The sequence below is a fragment of the Aplidium turbinatum genome, chromosome 5 (assembly GCF_918807975.1).
Source record: "Aplidium turbinatum chromosome 5, kaAplTurb1.1, whole genome shotgun sequence".
Classification (NCBI taxonomy): Eukaryota; Metazoa; Chordata; class Ascidiacea; order Aplousobranchia; family Polyclinidae; genus Aplidium; species Aplidium turbinatum.
This window is the reverse complement of record NC_137476.1, coordinates 20,895,805-20,916,837: the sequence shown is the minus strand read 5'-3', so window position 1 is coordinate 20,916,837 and position 21,033 is coordinate 20,895,805. Positions and strand designations below refer to the sequence as shown.

At 36.5% G+C, this 21,033-nt stretch overlaps 2 protein-coding genes across 2 annotated transcripts; one reads left to right on the top strand and one right to left on the bottom strand.

The window, feature by feature from the left end:
- Positions 1-435: 435 nt before the first annotated feature.
- LOC145771270 (uncharacterized) lies at positions 436-7,431 on the bottom strand. The gene is made up of 6 exons (XM_082583005.1): positions 7,155-7,431; positions 4,898-5,037; positions 3,955-4,101; positions 2,330-2,498; positions 1,911-2,056; positions 436-605 (listed from the first exon to the last, which is right to left on the bottom strand). The coding sequence occupies exons 1-6, from the start codon at positions 7,255-7,257 to the stop codon at positions 456-458; spliced, it is 855 nt and encodes a 284-aa protein (XP_082439131.1). The 5' UTR covers positions 7,258-7,431; the 3' UTR covers positions 436-455.
- Positions 7,432-10,111: 2,680 nt separating this feature from the next.
- Positions 10,112-21,031, top strand: LOC145771409 (glial fibrillary acidic protein-like). Its single transcript, XM_082583170.1, has 9 exons — positions 10,112-10,311; positions 12,132-12,284; positions 13,282-13,520; positions 16,277-16,433; positions 16,778-16,939; positions 17,526-17,651; positions 18,152-18,317; positions 18,472-18,617; positions 19,145-21,031. The coding sequence occupies exons 1-9, from the start codon at positions 10,162-10,164 to the stop codon at positions 19,175-19,177; spliced, it is 1,332 nt and encodes a 443-aa protein (XP_082439296.1). The 5' UTR covers positions 10,112-10,161; the 3' UTR covers positions 19,178-21,031.
- The last annotated feature ends 2 nt before the right edge of the window (positions 21,032-21,033 follow it).

Here is a 21,033-nt window from a genome sequence, read left to right as displayed (position 1 = left end):
AAGATAACAGTGAGAATAGATTTTTTTGTTGATGAACTAAAAATCACGCATTTAAAGGGAATTTAAGAACGTAATAGAATATTCAATATTGCATCGAGAGTCTGACCTTTAAAACCACACTATTTTTTTAATCTCGCAAGATCAGTAGGAAAGTTGTTCGATTTTGCAAAGTTTATGAGTAAAATGTTGATTATTGAAGAAAGGTGTTGCAACCGTGCAATATTTTAAACTAATTATCCTGTTTCGAATTCAAGCACGTCATAACGTTTGCGATTTGACACTTCTACGTTTTTCTAGACCTCTGCCATGTTTGGCATACATTGCTTTTCGTTGTGATGGTCAGATATAAAAAGAAACTGAATTGGTGTCTTTTAAATGTAGAATTGAGCTCGATTCTCAAGCATAGGCCTATTGTGCATAAGCGACGGAAAGCGATATGAAAACAAATGCGTTTATTATGTTTGTTTCGTTGCCCGATCATCTCCAGCTGCATCAATTCTTGCCACCAACTTCTCATTTTGTTGCGAAGGGCTGCAACGCTCTTCTTTTTGGTAAGCAATCTCTTTAAATGTTGAAAACATTTTTTCTCTGCGCTCGATTTTTTTCTGAAAATTTCAAACAATAAAACAAAATTTATGTTTACTTTTTTTTTTTTTTTAATCTTACAGAGTTTTAGAAGTGTGACTACTTTTGAAACAAACAGCAAAAAGCAGTCTTCTGTAAAATTCTTAGCACCTTGTGAAAATATTCAAGCTTAAATAAATGCAACAGCAATAAAAACGTTTTAAAGTCCCAATAATTTTTTATGATCAAAAAAATTTCCTGCGCTTTTCAAAGTCGGCAGCAAAATTTGCGCTCTCCAGGTCCAACTTTAAAAATAGACTAACTTAATAAAAAATCAAGGCCTGGAGACACGTCAAGTTGGAAAAATTAAAAACAGAATTTGTTTGTGGTTACTGCAAACAAAATTTTTCAAAATTGATCAGGAATTGTTAAAGAAAATGCGAATTGAAGAAATGTTAGAAATTTGCTGAACCAACAAGTGGAAAGAGACCATAAGTGGGCTTACAAATGGAAATTGACTCAATTATAAAAAGTAAACTGTCTTAGACTATTTCTAATAAATGGACGATTTCCTTTTTTAAATGTGTTGGAAGGGGAAGAAGAAGACGTTAAAATATTCTCAAGTATGAAGAGCCTTGTACAATTTGCAGTAACAGATGGACGATTTTTACGATCAGATGGATTTAAACAACTTGCAGTAGACATAGATGAAAATGATGGTTTTTCCATCTTTCTCTTTTGTTGGTGTCAAATTCGTATGTTTACTTTGCTGTTCTGTACATTTTTGCGTCAGCAACAAAAAAAAACTGAACTGAATTGAGTTGACTTAATCATTGGATTTTTTACTTCAGAAGATCATGCGGCTGCCTAGAGAGCCTACGGCCCGATTTGTCACATTCTGCAGACTTTTCCCTATTTTGCCAACATTTGGTAACTGTCTGAGTGAATTTTTTGTAAAACAATATTTTATCTTTTTGTATACTGCTTTTCTAGGTGATAAATTGGGTTTTTACTTCACCTGGCTTGAAAAACAAACACAATTTGATTCAGAAAATCTCAATCAGACTGTTAACCGCTTGTTTAACAGTCTAATTGACCGTTTTGTAACTTACTTTTCTAATTTTGTACTGCATCCCCAAGGAAGTAACAAGCTTTTGTATCATTACGCGCCAGGAAAAAGTAGAAAAATCCTATAAAATTTCAGTCAGACAGTAGCAGCAGCCTTAGTCAAAATGCGACATTTTAGGTCGCATCTCCAAATGTCAAAAAGGAAAGAACGTAGATGTAAAAATTGAAATGTGGTACAAAAAAGTTGGGTAATTTATGCAATCAAACGGTCATCTTACTTGCAGTTCCTTGTCAGGTTTGCTTAAATGTATCGCAGCAGCAATGAAACCGCACCCTCCCCCAACAAACATAAGCACACCAAGTACTTGGCCAGCTAGCAGGTTGCTATTTCCACTTGAGAAGCAGACGGCGGTTATAACACAGCCTAAAAACCAAGACTTAAAATGTTTGCAGTATGAACAGCATGCTACACCAACGAATAGCCTAACGCATTTGTGCATAAAGTAAAGTCTAAAAGCAGTCTAACAATATAACTATTGAATACTAACCTGATACTAACAAAGTTTTTGTTTTTTATAAAGGTTGTTTGCACACATACAACAATAGCAAGTAAACATATACTAACCACCAACAAGGTTAGTATAAAATTATTGTACTGTAAGGAGTAGGATAATTGCCTACAGCTGATGCCACTAACCTGTGACAAACGCCACTCCACTTATCCCAGCAATCATGTGCATCAGATGTCGTCTTCTGGTAACCATTTCTTGCAGAATACTGGACGTTCCATTGCCCCCTAACGTATTCAATGAAGGATCGCTGGCTTTCCTACTGTTTTTACCGTTTTGGGGCCCTTCCACACTGGTCTAGTTTAACATAAAGTGGTAAGTGATGGCTTTAGTAGTTCATTTATGATACTTAATAATGATGTTTCAAAACAAGCAATAAAATGCCTACCGCCCATTTTACTTGATAACCACATAGGATAACAAAAAGTGTACTATCCACTCAAAATTACCATATTTTCATCATAAAAAATGGGAAAAATCTAGCCTGCTTGGAGGGGAGTCATTGGGAGCAACTGCTTCAAAAAAAAATTATACCTTTTCCTTTTAAAATAAAGAATATATTTAGCATAATATTTATATATATTTAGCATAATTTGATACGTTGTGCCATCCAAATTTAGTGTAGTTCTAGTTTCAAATAAATGCTTTGCTTTAGTCCAGTGGTTCTTAACCTTTTTTCTATCAAGTCCACCTTCAATAATGGTCATGTGCCTTGCGCCCCCCTAAATTTTAAATAAGTATCATACCAAAAAATTGCATTTTTGTCTGTTTATTGTACACATCAGTGAGATACTTGGCACTGCTTCTTAGCGACTAGATTTTTAATGCGAGGTTTAACTCCAGAGAGTGAACAACGTAAGTCTCTTTCAACTCTCAGCCGTAGAAATGAAGCCGTAGAAAAATAAAAATGAAGCAGCGTCAAGAAAATTGGATAAATCTGAAGGAGTTCAGCGCAAAATAGCTTTGTAAAGTTCTGGTCTAACTAATAAAGCAAGAATTACTGAATACAATATAAAATAAGATAAAATAAGGAATATGACAAACAGCATAGGTCCTAGGACATGAAAGTAATTAAAAAAATTGAAATTGTTGTAGAGCTCGCGCCCTCCTGAGAGATGCTTCACGCCCCTCTGGGGAGTGCCCCTCCCCCCCGATTAAGAACCACTGCTTTAGTCAGTAAAATATTCGCTTTATTCAATTTTTGCTTTCTAAAAGGTTCTGTTTGGATACATCACTGCTCGGTAAACCAAACTGACATTGTAGTTAAACGCTGGACGTAGGCTATACAAGCAGAGAAACTACTGTAGCTATTTAACAAGTAGCCTCGATTGATTGATTGAATCTTTATCCTCAGACTGGAAAAGGTTTTTGCAGAGCTTAATCCTGGCAGTTGCGCATACTTGCAGAGGCTTTGAATCCCTGACGCAGGCCCGGTCACCGAGATTGACAGAGTGAAGTTTCCGATTGTTGAAGTCTTGTTGCCTGGGAATTATTCCATTTCCATCCATCAGATGCCGCTGAATGGAGAGCAATTCTTAACTTGCGTTGCTCAAGCGCACACCCCGAGAATCGAACCAGCGCCGCTTGATCTTGAAGCTTTTTCGTTCCAGAAGTAACGCGCCAACCAATTGAGCTATCGGGGCGGATTCTTAAAAATGGACATCCTTCTTATAATGCAAAAACTGTTCAAAGATATTTGATTTTAAATGTATTTTATCGTTATAAAAAATAAACAAAATGAAAGTCCGTTTACTTGGCTGTTATGCTGTCCTGGAGGCACATGGTGAATTGTAGATAATCTGGGACGCGACGGAAGCATTCTCTCATCATACGAACCTCGCCTAATGGCTACTTTAGCTAATCTTCCCTGTTGAGTTTGCGACGATGATTTTAATGCTCTCTGGTAAAACATAATTTGTTTTTAATAATACTTTGTCCAGTTTGCCATTCTTGACCACTTGGCCAAGTCTCAAGACAATAAACCTCTTGTTAACTGCAGTGTTCTTCCGTTTCATGCGAGGAAGGATAGCCTACCTTGTTTTTCCGAGTAGCCTACGCAGAGACGAATGAAGCCACAATGCTAATTATCACGCGGTGGTCACAGCGAAAAACCATAATATCTTCGTGGGAAAGTTAAAACAAAAAATTTCCGGATCCTTTAGTCTGTATGCGATGACACCGAAAAAATACTCTTCTGAAAACGTCTTTTCACGAATTGTATTTCAAGAAAAAATAGCCACAAGCTGTCGAAAAGAGGACGCAACGCGGTACGCCACTAAAACTTGTCACCACAATACAAATTACTAAGATAAAAGACGGAAATTTCGTCTAGTTGGTAAGCACAAGCAAAACAGTTTTAATATTCGACCAACCTTTCAAACGACAATTCTAAAATGACAAAACTGACTTGAGATATTTTAAACGCACGTAACCAGCTTCTGTGACGTAACAGTAATAAACATTGTAAAGCAATTCCCACAGGTGTTGAAACGGTTTGTGCAATGTTTTACAGGTGTTACAAAAGATTGTGCAATCTCTGCTCATTTTTTAGTAATATTCCATTACGTAAGAGACCTTAACGATTTTATGTGATGTTTCATTTGGGGATCGATTGTTCGTAACACGCGAGAAACCTCACCAACAGAATTTTTAATTATGGGCTGATACCACAAACAAAAAAACTTGTTTAATCTTACGTTGTAAGTTGCACTCTTTGAGTCATGTATACTGTAAGGCATTCTTTCATCAAATTTACTTAGAGTAAGATTGGATTGGCGAAGTGGGATAGCCTCCACCGTAATGTTGTTTTCAAACATTGGTTTGAAATTTTGCCGCCCTAAACAAAACATAAAGTTTAGAAGAACTGTTATCACTCAAAAGACATTTTAAATCACGTTGATCACGTTTGCGAAAAGGCAAAAGCTAACATGAACAGACCAAAAGAATGGTTCATAGAAAAGTCTGGCAAAGTTTTGTTCATGCAATGATGCAAGTCTTAGGCAGGGGCAGACCACTTAAATCAACTTGGACCACAACTATCCTTCAAGTCCCGGATAGTAAAATACAGGGATCCTTTATCTAAAGCTTTTGAAGAATATATGCAGTCGAGCATCTTGATGTAGCATACAACAAAATGGATTGTTGCATATTGGGGTTTATATTGGGGTTTACGGTTTTAGGCTAAATCTAGATAGGCTATTTCAAATCTGAAAGCTCGTCTTTTGTACCTCGTAAATTTCTGGAAAACCGAAAACTGTTATTTTTGGAATTACGTTTTAATTTTACCTAAAATGATCACACTGACAAACTAAGACATTTTTTGATCAAAAATAAAATAAAATGTACAAATTTGATTCTATGAACGACAGTTCGAATTCGAAGTAACACAAAGAAAAATCCTTCACTAAAGATAGGATATTATCTAATAGCCTTTAGCTACCGATTAAGAAAACAAGCCGACTTAAACAGTTTCATTTGTGAACAGCTTTTTCTGCGTGCACCAACACCACAACAGTAATCAGCTGATTAGAAATCCCGATAATTGATCAAGCTATAAAAGTGGTTCCAACAGCACCTATAGACTAGTCACTAGATCAACAAAACTTGTGTGCTTATAGCTCAAACGGTCGCTTAAAATATCTGTTATTGGTGCATCCAATCCTAAGAAACTTAACGCGAGATTACGTGCAATACACTTAGGCCTGGCAATTACAAGTTAGTTTCAGTTATAGCCTACTGTAGTTGTGTAGGCCTACAGTTGCTGACATAACGTTGTAACATCCTTTGTTGGCTTTTTTTGCAATTTTTTTTGTGATCGCTTCATTTTCGTTTTGCTAATACAAGCAGAATTGTGCAGAATTTTTTTTGATCGTTTTTTTTTTTACTTTCTTAAAATTTTAGCAAGTTTCTTTTCTGTGCATTGTAATCAAAAACAAACACTTTGAGTTTGAGCTCTTAGTAGGCTATGCAGAAAGTGCAATAAATTTAAATGCACAATTTAGCAATAACCTGCGTTAATTTAATCATTCAACTAAAACAAAATATTTCGAAAACAAATTTTAAAAAAGAAGAAATTAATATGCAAAAAAATGTAGACAACTTAACGTATTATAGAATTAAGCCGGTGCAAGAGAGATCTAAAGAAAGCGGTACAATGCCTGGAAATTCAATGTTTAAAATGACTGTATAAACCAGGGCTACTCAACTGGCGGACCGCGGTCCGAGTCTGGACCTTCTGGGTGTTGATGGTGGACCTTGAGCTATTGAAAGAATAACCTCATTGCCACGTTTCAGGGCTTCTTTAAACAGATTTCTACTGGGAGGAAGCAATTTTTACTGTGATTATCTTAGTTGCTGGGGGGCTTCGACTCCCAGACTCCCCAATAGTCACTCCCAGATAGTTTAACTTTTGTGATTGCGTGTGAAATAACGTATTCACCGGATCACTAAAAATATTTAACTTGTCATATTGGACCTTTGTTAAGATTAGTTGAGTAACCCTAGTATAAACTATAAATGTAGGCCTATGACGAAGTTCAAGTAACAATTATCGCGTTACATACCGGTATCGCGATTTCAAAATTAAATTACGCGTTGTTTTGACATGAAGCTCAATTGCTTTCACTCATTTTTCAATTTACATTTTTGGGAATAATTCCTCTCCGTTTCACTTCAATAAAGGCTACCATCAAGTATTCTTTTTAGTCCCAATTAGCAAAATCTGTTTTTTCCCTTTACAACCCTGAGCTGTTGAATCCAGTGGATCATATTATGCTTATTTCACCCAGTGGCGGATCCAGAAAGTGGCGATTACCCACCTCCCTAAAACACAGAAAAGTAACTTTATTCATGGTGTATTTGCAAGGTTTGGTTAATTTAAACTTACACATCATTGTGTTTTGTGGAAATCCCCTCCCCCTTAAGGCTACTTGCTGAATCCGCCCCTGATCTCACCTGAAGCAATTCCTTTATTTGAATCCTGCTGAAGCCTGACCTCGTCAGACGGAGCTGACGATGTGGTGGTTACTGTCAACGCTACGTTCTTTTCTACAGCCATTCTGACCCGGTCGCCCAACACCGATCTATAACTAATTAATTACTCGACCACAAAAAAAAATTTAACAAACAAGTTATTTGCTTATAGTTTTGGAATTAAGTAATTAACATTTTATTCTATGTTACATAAATTACAAATAGCCTGCAATGAACTCTACGTTGATGTCTCATACAAAACTTATCCAAGTCAAATGTCAATGCACATTGCACAACCAAAACCCTCAAAATATCATTGTGACGATTTCAGCACTATGACGTTTTCATGAACTGTTGAAATTCCTTGGCAACGCATTTCATCATGGCAAAAAACAGGTCAATTCTAAAAAATAACTCTATACTGCTGTTTCGTTAAATAAAAAGGAATTTAACTTAGTCTACTGTAGTGACGCAAGTAGACTAAACACCAGGCTGAAACTGTTTTTTTTTTTTTAAACTTTTTGAAGACCTCGCTGTTTATTAATTAATTATCATGGCCATGTTGATTTATAGTTTACTTTGTTTTGTCAAAGCAATGTTAAGAAGACCTATTTTTATAAGAATATTGCCAAGAAATTGTTTACAGTGTAAAACCAAAGGTAAATGCAAGACAAATAAACTATAGGCCTGAGTAGAAGCAGGAAGAATATCATGCTGAATTAATTCGTGAAAGAGAAACAAATATTCTGAAAGGTGTCTCAACTCACGACAGTGTTTGATATGAACGACCTGGTCACGTGTATCAGACTTAAAATACAAACAAATTTACTTTCACGCGAGTCAGTTCAATCTTAAACAGCTAAAATGCTAAACGATCCATTTTGATCTGCTGGATCATATTCATTTAAGTTTATTCAAATGGATTCCGTTTGAATGAACTGAAGATGATTTAGCAAGTTGAAATTGATTTTTTAGTTGTATAAAGTTGACCTGATTTATTTATATTAAAGTGATTCATGGACGACTCTATAACATGATTTCGTTATGGCGGAGACCAGCCTACTACAAATTATAACTTATCAAATACATTTCTTAAATTTAATAAAATAGTTTGAAGTTCAGGCCGATAAAATAATTCGTGATCGAGTGATCAAAAACTTAAATGGAAAAGTTACCTGAGGTGGAACGTTGCAAGTTGGCTTTATAGATTTAAGCCATTTTGATTTGAATAGATTTAGAAAAGACTTCAGTGAACATTAGGCCTATATGCAACATAGGGACGGTACATTACGGGACGCGCAACTCCGTTGTTCCTTCAACATTAGAAGGGTCAATTGCCAATTTGACAATTTTTTTACGCTTTACTGCTGGCTTGCTTTCAACTAAAAACCTTAAATTACTTTAAAACCAACTTCACTCTTCTTATATAATCCATAAAAAGTAAAATATTTTGTAAATTACAAAAAAACGTAACCCTTCTAGTGTTGCGGATAAGCCAAAAGCGGATGAAGTTTCGCCTCCCTATGATCTACAATCCCTAATGCAACATCTTAGGAAATCTTTCTTGCTGCTCAGCTAAACTTTCGTCAACAGTTCTTGATTATAAAAAGGCCTGTCGTCCAATTTAGTGTTCGGACAGTGTCACAGTGGTCTACTTTTCTACATACAGCAAACACGCAGCGATTTATCGCTTTTGGCAAGGTCACTAAACCTGTTTAGTGTTCACAATGTACCTAGTTCTTGTCCGCATGCTGGCGTCACGTGCAACATCTGTCAGATAATCATAATCATATCTGTGAATGATTATTCTCAAACATTCACGATCATTATATTCATTGTGCCGCTCTTACTCAAGCATCCACAAACGGATGGCATTTCGTTGACAATCATGCGGTAGTTGTGCGACTCGCGACTTAAACCAGTTGTTTATCGAAAGCAATAGTTTTTTTTCGTTCACATTTTGAATTAAAAACCCAATTTACACCAAACGTTACTCTTTCTATTGAAAACAAACAACCGAAAACAATTCTTCGGGCCACCAAACTTTAGCTCGCAAGCTATACGTCGGAAAACGTGTGGATATGATAGGCTATCTTTCAACCAGTTGACGCTATCACCTCATGTGAGCAGGCCTAATGGGATGACAAGTGACGAAACAAAGTTCATTTTATTAAATGCTTTTCAATTTCCAAGCAATGACGGCATTTGCTGTTTTGAAACATATTAAGTTAACATTGGTCTTTACAGATGGCGCCATAAACAAGCCTATGACAGCCTGGGGCGTAGCACGACCTTTGGCTATCGCTTTTGCGCACTGCATGAAAGGCAAGGTAAAGTTATGTAGCCGGCTTAGAAGGTCTTATTGCTTACGGCTTGACCTTTTACGGCTTGGTATAAATGTAAAACCAGAAATAAATCAGCTCATTTGGTGTATATGAAAAAGTCGAACTTAGGTTACATTAGGCTTTGTAGCTGTAACGTAGAAATTAAAAACTTTCTGAATTGAACTCTTGTCTAGCATTTCGACTCAAAGCCTGTTGTAGCAAATTAGCCCACAACCATTCACATTACTTTGTCGTGATATTGTATGAAGTTCTATCAACTTGAAAAACGTTTCAAACAAGATGTCAACTTCCATTTCTTGCTACAAAGCAGAACTGACTGAAGTTAACGAATTTCTTACAAATGCCTGTAAATGAAGTTTCAAAAGTGGAGGCTCATTTGTTTAAATGATAAAATGGAAGAGTCTTTAAAAACTCTACTAGGCGATCGAATAAAACCTAGGGTTACTGTTCATAAATCTCAATAAAAACCAAGTCCCAATATAAAGTGTAGGTAAAGATTTTAAAAACTGGAACTTAGTATTCACCGAAGTTTCGTAAAAAAATCACTTGTAGAAGTAAAAAGCTGAATTGTCTTGGAATTTTATTACCAGGTTATCACACTTTTTAGTTTTCTGCTGATTTGTGTTACCGTTGAAACGATAAACATGCAATCTCCAGGGCAAGGTGGTCAATCTAGCTCTTACAGAGTAGTCACTTCTTCCAAGACATCTACAAGCTCCTCCTCTAGAGGAGCTGGAGGCAGTGGAGCTTCTCCTATTAGGTTGCCGGATCTTCAACAAGCGTTGGGAGGAAGGGTAAGTCAATTGATGACTTAAACAACAGAATTAATGTTTTCATATTGACTGATTTATTGAATCTTTATTCTCAAACTGAGAAAGTTTCTTTGAGAGCTTGATCCTGGTAGTTTCTCGTACTTGTACAGTAGAAGCTTTTAATCACTGTATGTTTGTTTGTTTGTTTATTGGCCGCTGCGAAAAAATATGTACAATAAATCAAAACACAATGTACAGTAAAACTGTTGAAAAGTTTACAATAAAAAAAAAACGAGTAAAAAAATGATGGTAGCATCACAGCAGCGGGAGGCTGCGAAGTGACCGTTCAAGGTCTTCAAGTCAAGCAGCCACCCTTAACTCATCAATGATAATTATAATTGAATAATTGAGACAAAGACATAATAGTACATAAATAACGGTGAAGCTGTCCAAGATGATAAGAAATCAAAAAATTGATTAGTAGGTTAATTTAGCATTTGTTTAATATGAGTCAATAATTTTCTTTTTGTACATTCTTTTAAAAGTTGTGAATGAGGATTTGCGAATTTCATCTGATATATTGTTCCAAATTTTTGCGCCAGAGTATTTTATTGAGCGTTGTAGTTTTGTGGTTGTGTATCGATAATAATAGTAATCTAGGTTGGTCGAGTTTCGAGTAGAAAAGTTGTGAATTTGGTTACATTTTTTAAAGTAGTTTTGAAAAGTGTCGGGTAATAAATTAAAACTAAACTGATACATAAACTTAGCAATTTCAAAGTTGTACAGATCTTTTAACTTTAGGATATTTAGTTGTTTATAAAAGGGTGTGACATGGTCAGCCCATTTGCCTTTCACAACAGCTTTGACTGCCTTATTTTGCAAAACACCAAGCTTTCCAATATGTGTTTTGTATGACGACCCCCAAATTGTCAGTCCGTATATGAGGTAAGGATGCACAAGAGAATAGTAAAGCTGAAGCATAGCTTTGGTAGGTAAACAATGTTTTAATTTAGAGAGTATGCCAATAGATTTGGAGAGTTTGGAAGAAATAGCATCAATATGAGGAAGAAAAGATAGATTTTTGTCAATTAAGATACCAAGGTGTTTAGCAGTGTGAACATCTTTTAGTTGGGTATTGCCGTAAAATACTTCAACATTAGTTGATTTTTGGTTGGTCTTGGGTGCAATTATTAAAAAGTTAGACTTAGAAGCATTTATCGTAAGTGAATTGGCTGTGATCCAACGTTTGATTCCTTTCAGTTCAAGATTAATTAAATTTTGAAGACTTAATAAATTATCGGCTTTAATAACAAGACAAGTGTCATCAGCAAATAATCTAGGAACAGAAGAAACACAGTTAGATATATCATTTATATAAAGTAAAAAGAGAAGCGGTCCTAATATGGACCCTTGAGGGACACCAAATTTTATTTCTTTTAATGTAGAATTTTCTTGACCAATAGACACAAATTGTTTACGATTTTTCAAGTAGGAAGTAAGTAAGGCATTGGCAACTCCTCGAATTCCATTATGATCAAGTTTATGCAAAAGTTTTTCACTGATGAAACTGTAGCAGGCCCTGGTCACCGAGATTTACAGAGTGAAGTTTCCAATTGTTGAAGTGTTGTTCTTGTTTGTGAGCTATTCCATCCACTAAGTAGGCTACCACTGAATAGAGAGCAGTCCTTAGAATGCGTTGCTCAAGGTCACTAAGGTATGATTGTATGAATTTAGTGAGCAGGAACGAATACAGTCTAATGATTACGCTCTCTAATCTATGTTAACTTGTTTAACAGTTTCATAGTGTTTTAATAATACTTAATTTGAATGCATAGATTAGTCTAACTCTGTCTATTTTGTAGACGTCTTATGGTATGTATTCTTCCAACTATGACTCGGGATACGGAGGCGGAGTAGGATCAGTCTACGTCAGCGAAAAAGACATTCAAGACCTTGGAGGAGCACAAGGAGCAGAATTCCGAAACATGAGATCAGGAGAAAAGGAAGAATTAAAAGTGAGATTACTTTAAACTTATCGTAACTGCTCTACATAATAGAATTTGTGAAGACAAAATAGCATATAGCTCTTTTCTAAACAAAAGATTTCGAACACAAATTGCTCTGAGAAGTAAATTAAATTGCTTAATCAACTTGTTTAAAAGCGGTTTACGAATAAGTGATATTTGTATAATTTCAAGATAAATTGTGTGTTATGTAAGTCTGCTGGAAAATATAGGCCTAAACCTCCCGAATATTTTGAAGCCAAAGTACAACAACTGCTATAGTTTTAACAAATCGCTCAACAAGAAAACTACATCGAAACAACCAAACTCTTAAAGTATTGCACAAAAAGTATGATATTGAGTTTAACGTTATGTCGGCAACGGTTGAGGTGTGTAGGTTAGCCTGCACCAGAGGTAATCAAACGTTTTTGAGAGCAGGTCGGATGACGTCAAGAAAGAGATGCTCGCGGGTTGAGTGATAACTTTGTTCAGTACAGGCTGCAGTGGTGATTCAACCAGAATGGGTGTGGTTTATTCATCTGCAGGCAACAATTGACACGTTTGACTGTTGTAGGCGAATTGGTTATGGAGGAACAATCTTATTATTTTATTACAAGCTTTTAAAGTTACATATAAGTTAGCTCACTTAATCTTTGAGAAATGGAATTTTTTTTTAATTTTTTTTATATTGAATATGAAGACGAGAAACGGAAAATCAGAACTTCACATTACTCCAGCGTTGACTTTTGATGGGATTTTTCTTTAATGCTAAACCACATTCTTGGCACAGTGCGGCGGGCCAGACGGGCGAGACACGCAGGTTGGATCTGGCCCCCTGGTCGTAGTTTGTGACCCCTGGCCTACACTACAGCACAGACTACAATAGGTTGTGCTGAGACAAGTTAATAACAATCAAGCAAAAATTCATTAACCACTCAAACACATATACTGCAATAGAACTGCGGTGCGGAAAAGTAAACTAAAATGAAAATTTAAACATTTGTTATAGGGTCTGAACAACAAGTTTGCTTCTTTCATCGAGAGAGTGCGGTTCTTGGAACAACAAAATAAGCTTTTGGAAGCTCAATTACGCCAACTATCGGTAAAGTATGAATCGAAACTGGGAGACTTGTACGCCAACGAAGTTCGTCGTCTAAAAGCAATAATTGATTCTTTGAAAACGGATAAAGCACTGGTAGATGCAGAACTTGACCACATGAGGCAAGACGTCAATGACCTGAAAAGAGAGTAAGTTCATTAATACGTTCCACTCGTTAAGCATAAATAATATTCAAGTTAATTCTTAGGATTTTAGCAATACATTGGGACAGATAAACGAATAGCTCTTTTCAGAGCGGAAAAAATATGCTGATAAGTGTTTCACTGTCAGTCATATACAGTACTGTGGTTGAGCAACAAGCATGGCCACAACTAAAAAAATACGTTGTAGTCTGTTGAGACTAGTCTGTGGTCAAATTGGTTAGTTTTGAATCTTTATTCTCGGACAAAGCCTTGATAGGTTATTCCTGGCAGTTTCGCATAGGTTGCTTGTAGAGGCTCTTGACGCAGGGCGGGCTACTGAGATTGACAGAGTGAAGTTTCCGATTGTTTAAGTGTTGTTGCCGAGGAATTATTCCATCCATTAGGTGCTGCTGAATGGAGAGCAGTCTTTAGAATGCGTTGCTCAAGTGCACACCTCCAGAGTTGAACCAGCGGCGCTTGATCTTGAAGCTTCTTCGTTCACGAAGTCACGCGCTAACTAACTGAGCTATCTGGACGGGCATTTGAACTATGGAATAATGAAACAAGGAAAACAATTTTCGAAATTGTGAAACATCGCACGAAAGTTTTTGCAAGACAGAGCAATGTAGTGCTTGTTATTTTCATTTTGCGTTGCAAAGAGCATAGCCTATAGCATGATATAAACGAAGTTTTTCTTAACAACAATACATCAATACAGATGCGAAACATATCCTTGAGCTGATCATATTGAATACGACATGCGTCATGCCATCAAAATAACGTGATTTGATATTTTGCTTGGAGATAAGCAGCCTGATATTTACTAGCCAAAGCAACTGAGTCACAGCTTAGTTTCAAAAAAAACATTCCAATTGACATTTCAAAAATTGCTTGAGGCAAGAGACGCTTTTAGTAGCTGAAAGATCTATGCTCATAATTGAGATAGATTAGCTTTCATGCTAAGCTTTGAGTTTAGATTTATGAAATGGTTCGACTTTTTGTCACGTCTGCATATTACTACTGTCATATTAACATCATGACCTTTCTTCACATTTCGAAAGCAAGATGATTTATCCTTGCTTCTGCGTTTGATTTATGCTTAGCTTAGGCTACACCTCTTTCCCCTATTGTTGCATAAATACCACTCTTTGCTATCATGCATATTTAAAATATAAATATCTAAGTTAGTGCTTAAATACATACGTTAACGGTAGGCTATGCTGTGTTTGTATAATAGACAACTGTTAGAAGTTTATATTTTTCAGAAAATATGATAAAAACTAATACATCTTTTCAAAATAAGCCTACACGACTCATTAAAACATGCATCGGCCGGAGGCGTTGTATATAAGATTACAGGCTTTTTGACGCATGACGAAATGCTTTCAGCACCATATTAAGTCATGTAACAAAACAGGTTCTTTAAGCTTGTTTTGAGTAAAGAAAGATGGATAATAATGGCATTTTCTTTGAAATTCAGCAACCTTTTTTTTCTCTTTTTGGATAGTCTCTGCACCTCAAGTTGCTGATGTTTCTGCATTTTGAAGTAATTGTACATAAGCTCACTTAGCTGTTCTTTGTCACAGCCTACTCATAGGTTACTAAGTTGTAGACTTAGATTAAATGTATCGGAGCTCAAGAAAGCTAAATCTTTGTGTCCACCTTTAAGCGTGTCATAAAGCGTCGTGCTTTCGGGGCGTGGCGCTGGAGCTACCATCACTCGGCCGTATGAATGATCACTGCTGTTTAATTAAATTAAGTACCGGTAGGCTATGTGATGTTCAATGGCTCAAACATAAAGTTTATCATTCGTGTCCGAAGATGGCAATCGTGTTGTTGTGTACGAGGCGAAAACGAAGCATGCACGGATTTGTAAAATGCTGTTAAAACCGATCGGGGGTTTAGGCCTCTGTTGTACATCCTCCTGCGATAATAAAAAGGAATATTGTACACCACATGATATAGCAGTGCTGTGTGGGTCCATTGAGAAAACGTTGGGACCAGATCAAACAAATATGTTTTTGCTTCTTGAAAAAAAAAACAAGGCATTTCTCAAAGAAGGCAATGCATACAAAAATCAATTTGATTCAAAAATCAATTTGAAATTGATTCTATTTGAATAACCTTAGCTTAACTGAAGATGATCTAGCTTCTAGCTGATCGAAATCGATTTTTAGCAATATATGATTGAACTGACTCGTGTGAGAATAAATTTCTTTGCATTACAAGACATGTAACCGAGTCGTTCATATCAAGCATTGTTGTGGGTTTGACACCTGTCAGAAGATACTTTATTTTCTTGATACAAAAATCAACATTCTTTAAATAGAAAGATCATTGCACGGATAAATTACAAGATAACAAGTGTCTCATAACAAAAGGCACTTATTGTTATCGTCGTATCCAGGCTTATGCCTGGTGGTTGAATATTTAAATTAGGCTAAGTGAACAGGAAGGCAAGGAAGCCAACCTTTGTGTCCACCTTCAGGCATGTCTTTGAGTGTTCTACTAAAGACACAGTCTCGTGCTCTTGAGCGGTATCGAATCAGCGCCTCTTCGAGTGCTGTCCCAGGGCTCTCACTATTTGGCTACGCAGCTGACAACCTATGTTAGCAGTAAACACAGATTGCGGCATTTTCTCTCATTTTTATCACACCCGCCTAATGAAAAGCTTCAAGGCCTTTAAAAAGATCCCCATTCGGCTACACAACCAAAATTAAATAAACCTTTGAAATATGTAAACTAACGTGATGTTCTATCAGACACGACACTGCAGTCAGTGAACGCGAGGAATTGGAGCGAGAGTTATCCAACCTTCGTTCAAACGTCGATGAGTGCACGATCAGCAGAGTTGATCTCGAGAGGAAGTTGGTTTCCCTGCGAGAGGAGCTTGACTTCGACAACCTTGCTCACAATGAGGTAATTTTGACAAACTAACTTACCCGATGAAGCCCCGCATTGGACAATAAGTCAAAGATGCCCATTGTTTTGCTTTTAGAAAATATAATGTTGGGGTTTTGTACGAATATACTTAACGTACTGTAGGTATGTAGGCCTATTTGTGTTTATGAAGGAAAGTTTCGAATTACTGTAAGATTAAAACAAAGAAGTCAAACAAATTGAGCTTCATTTTAATCGTAGAATCAAATCTTGCTTTAAACTTGTCTTTAATAGCCTAGTCTCTACCAAAACAATGCCTTTGAAAGATCGACACCATAAAGCTGGAAAAATTGTATAGCTTATAACAAATTACTATGTTTCAGATTGTGAATGAATTGAAATCCCAACTGGTCACAGATCATGTTCGTGTCCAAGTGGACACGCACGGTCCGGACCTGTCCGATCTCTTGCGAGATATTCGAGCTCAGTACGATCTCGCCGCAAAGAAGAACAGAGAAGAATCGGAAGAATGGTATAGTGGAAAGGTAAGACTTGAGTCTTGGGTTGCCGAAAACTTCTTATAGTGTATTGCAGATAAACTAACTATTTTGCTCCAACTGACTGAAAATAACAATTATTATAAGCTAGTTGTGACAATGGGCAAGCTAGCTAAAAACCATGGCACATGGAAACATATAACCCATGTTTATGATCAATCTGCTACAAGCGGAGATGGCGATTGAATATAATTGTGATCTATCATCATATCTTGAAGGAAATTGAAAAGCTTTTTAAAATTTACTACTTACTGTAAGCTAATCTGAGTGATGAAAGTTTGCTTGCGGTCACAAGTCTGACAATGTTGCCAACTTGCAGTGTAGGTTATTGGTAATTATTCTTAAAAAAAGTCAAGAGGTTGCATTTTTCTAACTATTGCTTTTAAACACATGAGAGACAACTCTGTACAAGTTTTTGGAGTAGGCTAGGCTATATAGTTATTTGAAAAGTAAGCTCAGTTATGGTTTTGTTTTTTGCAATTCAAACCAATTCAAATGTTATGACATGTTTGCCATCATACTATAGCCTACTGTACAGAGCAAATCCGATATTTCACCTATTTTCTTTTTACAGTTAAACGACTTGAACATGAAGGTTTCTCAAGACGCAAATCGTCTCAAAGACGCCCAAGGCGAATTGAGTGACTTACGTAACAGAGTGGGAACGCACACAACCCAAATAGAATCCCTGCGGTCCAACGTGAGTGCAAATTGAGGGCAATTATTATTGCATAAACTAAATTCTTGCTCATAAATTTATATTATCTAAGTTATAAAAATGTAACCAATAGTCCTAGCGTACTGTATGGTACGTTTATTCTTTTAAACTATCTTTCCAATGCTAGGTCTATATAATTAAAATTAGCTGGTTACGCACAAATGTAGCTTCATTCAATTTTGCTCGTCTCATCATCATCCGTTCTATTGATTTCGTCTCTTGGTCACTCTATAAATCATCTCTCTGTCGGCTGTCGACTCTTTACAACCTCTTTGAACCCTTTCATGTCCATCCCGCTGTCATTCGACACTGTATCGAGCCATCTCATATTGGTTAACCCTTTCCTCTTCCTCCGCTGACCAAACCAATATCTTTTTCCACAGATGTGCTTCTCATTATGTGGCCAAAATATGAAAGTTGTTGCTTGACGATAGTAGCTTCTAAGGATTGCTCGTCTCATAAATTTAACATTTTGTTTCCAGAAAGATTACCTCGAACGTCAACTAGCGGATGTTGAAGAGAGGTTCAGTCGAGATATTGGAGCCTACCAAGACCAGATTGCGGATCTCCAGGCACAACTGGAGAAAATTAAATCTGAAATGGCAGAGCGTCTCCGAGAGTATCAAGACCTCCTTGCGGTCAAATTAGGTAAAAATATTGGTAGCTTTCATAAAAAAGATTCAACAATTTGTTTATTGAGTCTGAAAACTTAAAATCGCACCAAACTTCACAAGTTATACCATTTAGCTTCACAACCGAATGTCATTGCTCAATTTTATTTTAAATTAAAAATATTTTTTAGGACTCGATTTTGAAATCAGCACCTACCATAAACTACTAGAAGGAGAGGAGTTCAGATTACAAGGCGTTGCCCCAACCCTCAACAAGACTGGGACAACTTATTCACTCCGGAAAGTTGTCGAACAGTATGAAAGCGCCTACAAAAATGTGAGCGAAAATTTAATTTTATGACTATGTTTATCTAAATCCTGTTATATCTTTGCTTCTGCTGGTGGTTGTACCCTTTTTGACTGTATTAACTAGGTAGCCTAAATGACATAATTATATTTGCTACTAGGAAACACGATATTTTCCATACCTCATAGCTTACCTAGTATTTTTTGACTAACTTAGGAATTGATAATGTTCTCAAAACCAATACGTAGATGCCGATATTAACTCACGCCAGGCGCAGTGCCGCTGTAACCTGTAAGCAGTGTTTTTTGGTAGTTTGATGGCCTTGTTTTGACAAGTTGCGAGGTAGGCTATTTAGCTATTATTTCTTGTCGTTTGCCTGCCACGGCCCACTTGTGGAGAGAGAACAGTTACTGAGAGTCATAGCCTACATAGTATAGGCTAACTTGACTTCACTTGTTGTTCAACATGGTGTAGGCTACAGTTTTCCACGTGAGATAAACATTGCTAAGTAGCCTACTCTTTCATCGGTACCGTAAATAAAACATTTTTTCATGCAGGCGCAATCAAAGGATGGGAGGAAATCTCCATAAAACCTCGAGAAAGCATGATAAAGATTATGTCGTTTACTTCCCTTAGCGGCCAGCACCATTCTAACAACGTCTTCTCGTCACGCAGCATTACGTTACCGCCTTAAACTTTGCATTTAATGTCAATTCCAATCGATTTGAATCTGAAATCAATTCTCAGAGATACCGAAGTAGGCTGGTTTCCAAAACAAGACAGTCCCGGAAGCGAATTTTTCCCACGAGATTTCTGTCTCATTGATTCTAGTCACTCTAAAAGTAAGATTTTCCGAAAGTGTTTTGAGAGATTTGTTGATTCAGATTGCGAAATAACTATTTGCTAATGAAATTCTGCAATGATAATAAAATATAAGCTTTCCCTAACCCTACTTTTTTGAAAAGCTCTTGTGCATCGCAAAAATTAATTCAATGAAAAAAAAAAATTGATTTCGACGGGCGTCGAACCCTCGTTCTCACGAACACTAGGCAGAGGATGAAATCACTGATCCAACCGTGCCAACGAGAAAATGTTGCATTCACACGGTTTTATAACAAACTTTTACCAAAATATTAAAATGAGACTGAAATCTCGTGTGAAAAAAAATTTCGCGTCCCGGACAGCAAAACCCGCATTCAACGTTAAAACAATGTAAAAGTAATGGATTATATGACGATGAATTATTTGCCCCAGACAGCCTGGGGCATTGATTACATTCTTGGACGAGAATTTACAATCTAGATCGTTTTCTTTCCAATATAGCTTTTACCTGTGAGCTTATCCACTGCTCAAAGGCTGCAAATTAGAAATTAACTTACTAACATTTTGTAAAAAGTATTAAATGTCTGATGATCTCAACAATCGAGTTTTGTGCTAAACTGTCCAGTTAAAGGCGTGTTTGCAGCAAAGCAGAGCGAAACTTTAACTCGAATGCTTTGGGTGCAGACTTTGTCATCAATTAATCATCCATTTTTTTAACAAAAACGTTGCCAAAGAAAATCTACTATGATCAAGTTTCTCAAACTAACATAGCACAAAAAAAGTAGCTGGTGTATGCTGCAACCTATTCAGGCTTTCAATCGCAGAAACGCTATGTACAAAATTTGTTTTTGTGTTACTAATAAAGATATTAGCCTAGCCTATGTATATGAACTGTATGCATGTGGGTGGTGAAATTTAAATTGGGTGTTATTGTGGGTGCGCTATATTATCATAATTGTCACAAAAGAGCACTATTTTGCACTTGATTTGTCGACTGAAGCTGCTATCCTATGACCATCAGTTGAAGATTTTTGACAATAAGCGATTTTTCTCGTTTATCATTTTGAAGCAGCAGGCAAACAATGTTTATTACTTTTTGCAAACCACGTTTTTATGTAAAATTTTATCGCATGTCTCTTTCAACGATCAAACAAATGACGTTCCTGAGAATTTTCAAAATCTTCTTGCGTTGTTTCAAATGACTTTGTAAAAATTACTGTATATTGAGCTTAATTGGCGAACAATCAAAGTGCTGACATTCCAGTGCATCAAACACATCCACGTATTAAACGTTTGATAGAGGTGCTGAAACTTTGTGAGTAGTTATAATCAGGTACCGGATGCTGCTACAAGTTCGGTAGTTTGCTGTGGCACAAACTTGCCATGGCCATGTCTGTGAGTGGAGTTTTAATAATTATTACGGTACCGTACCTCAATACACAATTGCCCAGCAGAGCGAATTGCATCAAATATACTTAATAACTGCATTTGATGTAATCTTTACTTAAATATATAATATGTTAGAAACCAATTTTAATGTAACCTTGCCTGTTCGCTTGCTGTGATCGGTAACGCTTTCTGTCTTTGTTTGTGTGGGAATAAACGACATTTTCTTATCAAAAGG

Coding starts and splice junctions, on each gene's coding strand:
- LOC145771409 (XM_082583170.1), top strand. CDS start 10,162: ATGCAATCTCCAGGGCAAGGTGGTCAATCTAGCTCTTACAGAGTAGTC. Junction 13,521..16,276: donor GTCAATGACCTGAAAAGAGA/GTAAGTTCATTA, acceptor ATGTTCTATCAG/ACACGACACTGCAGTCAGTG. Junction 17,652..18,151: donor TAGAATCCCTGCGGTCCAAC/GTGAGTGCAAAT, acceptor TTTTGTTTCCAG/AAAGATTACCTCGAACGTCA.
- LOC145771270 (XM_082583005.1), bottom strand. CDS start 7,257: ATGGCTGTAGAAAAGAACGTAGCGTTGACAGTAACCACCACATCGTCA. Junction 5,038..7,154: donor AAATAAAGGAATTGCTTCAG/GTGAGATCAGGG, acceptor TGTTTTGTTTAG/GGCGGCAAAATTTCAAACCA. Junction 2,499..3,954: donor CAGGACAGCATAACAGCCAA/GTAAACGGACTT, acceptor ATGTTAAACTAG/ACCAGTGTGGAAGGGCCCCA.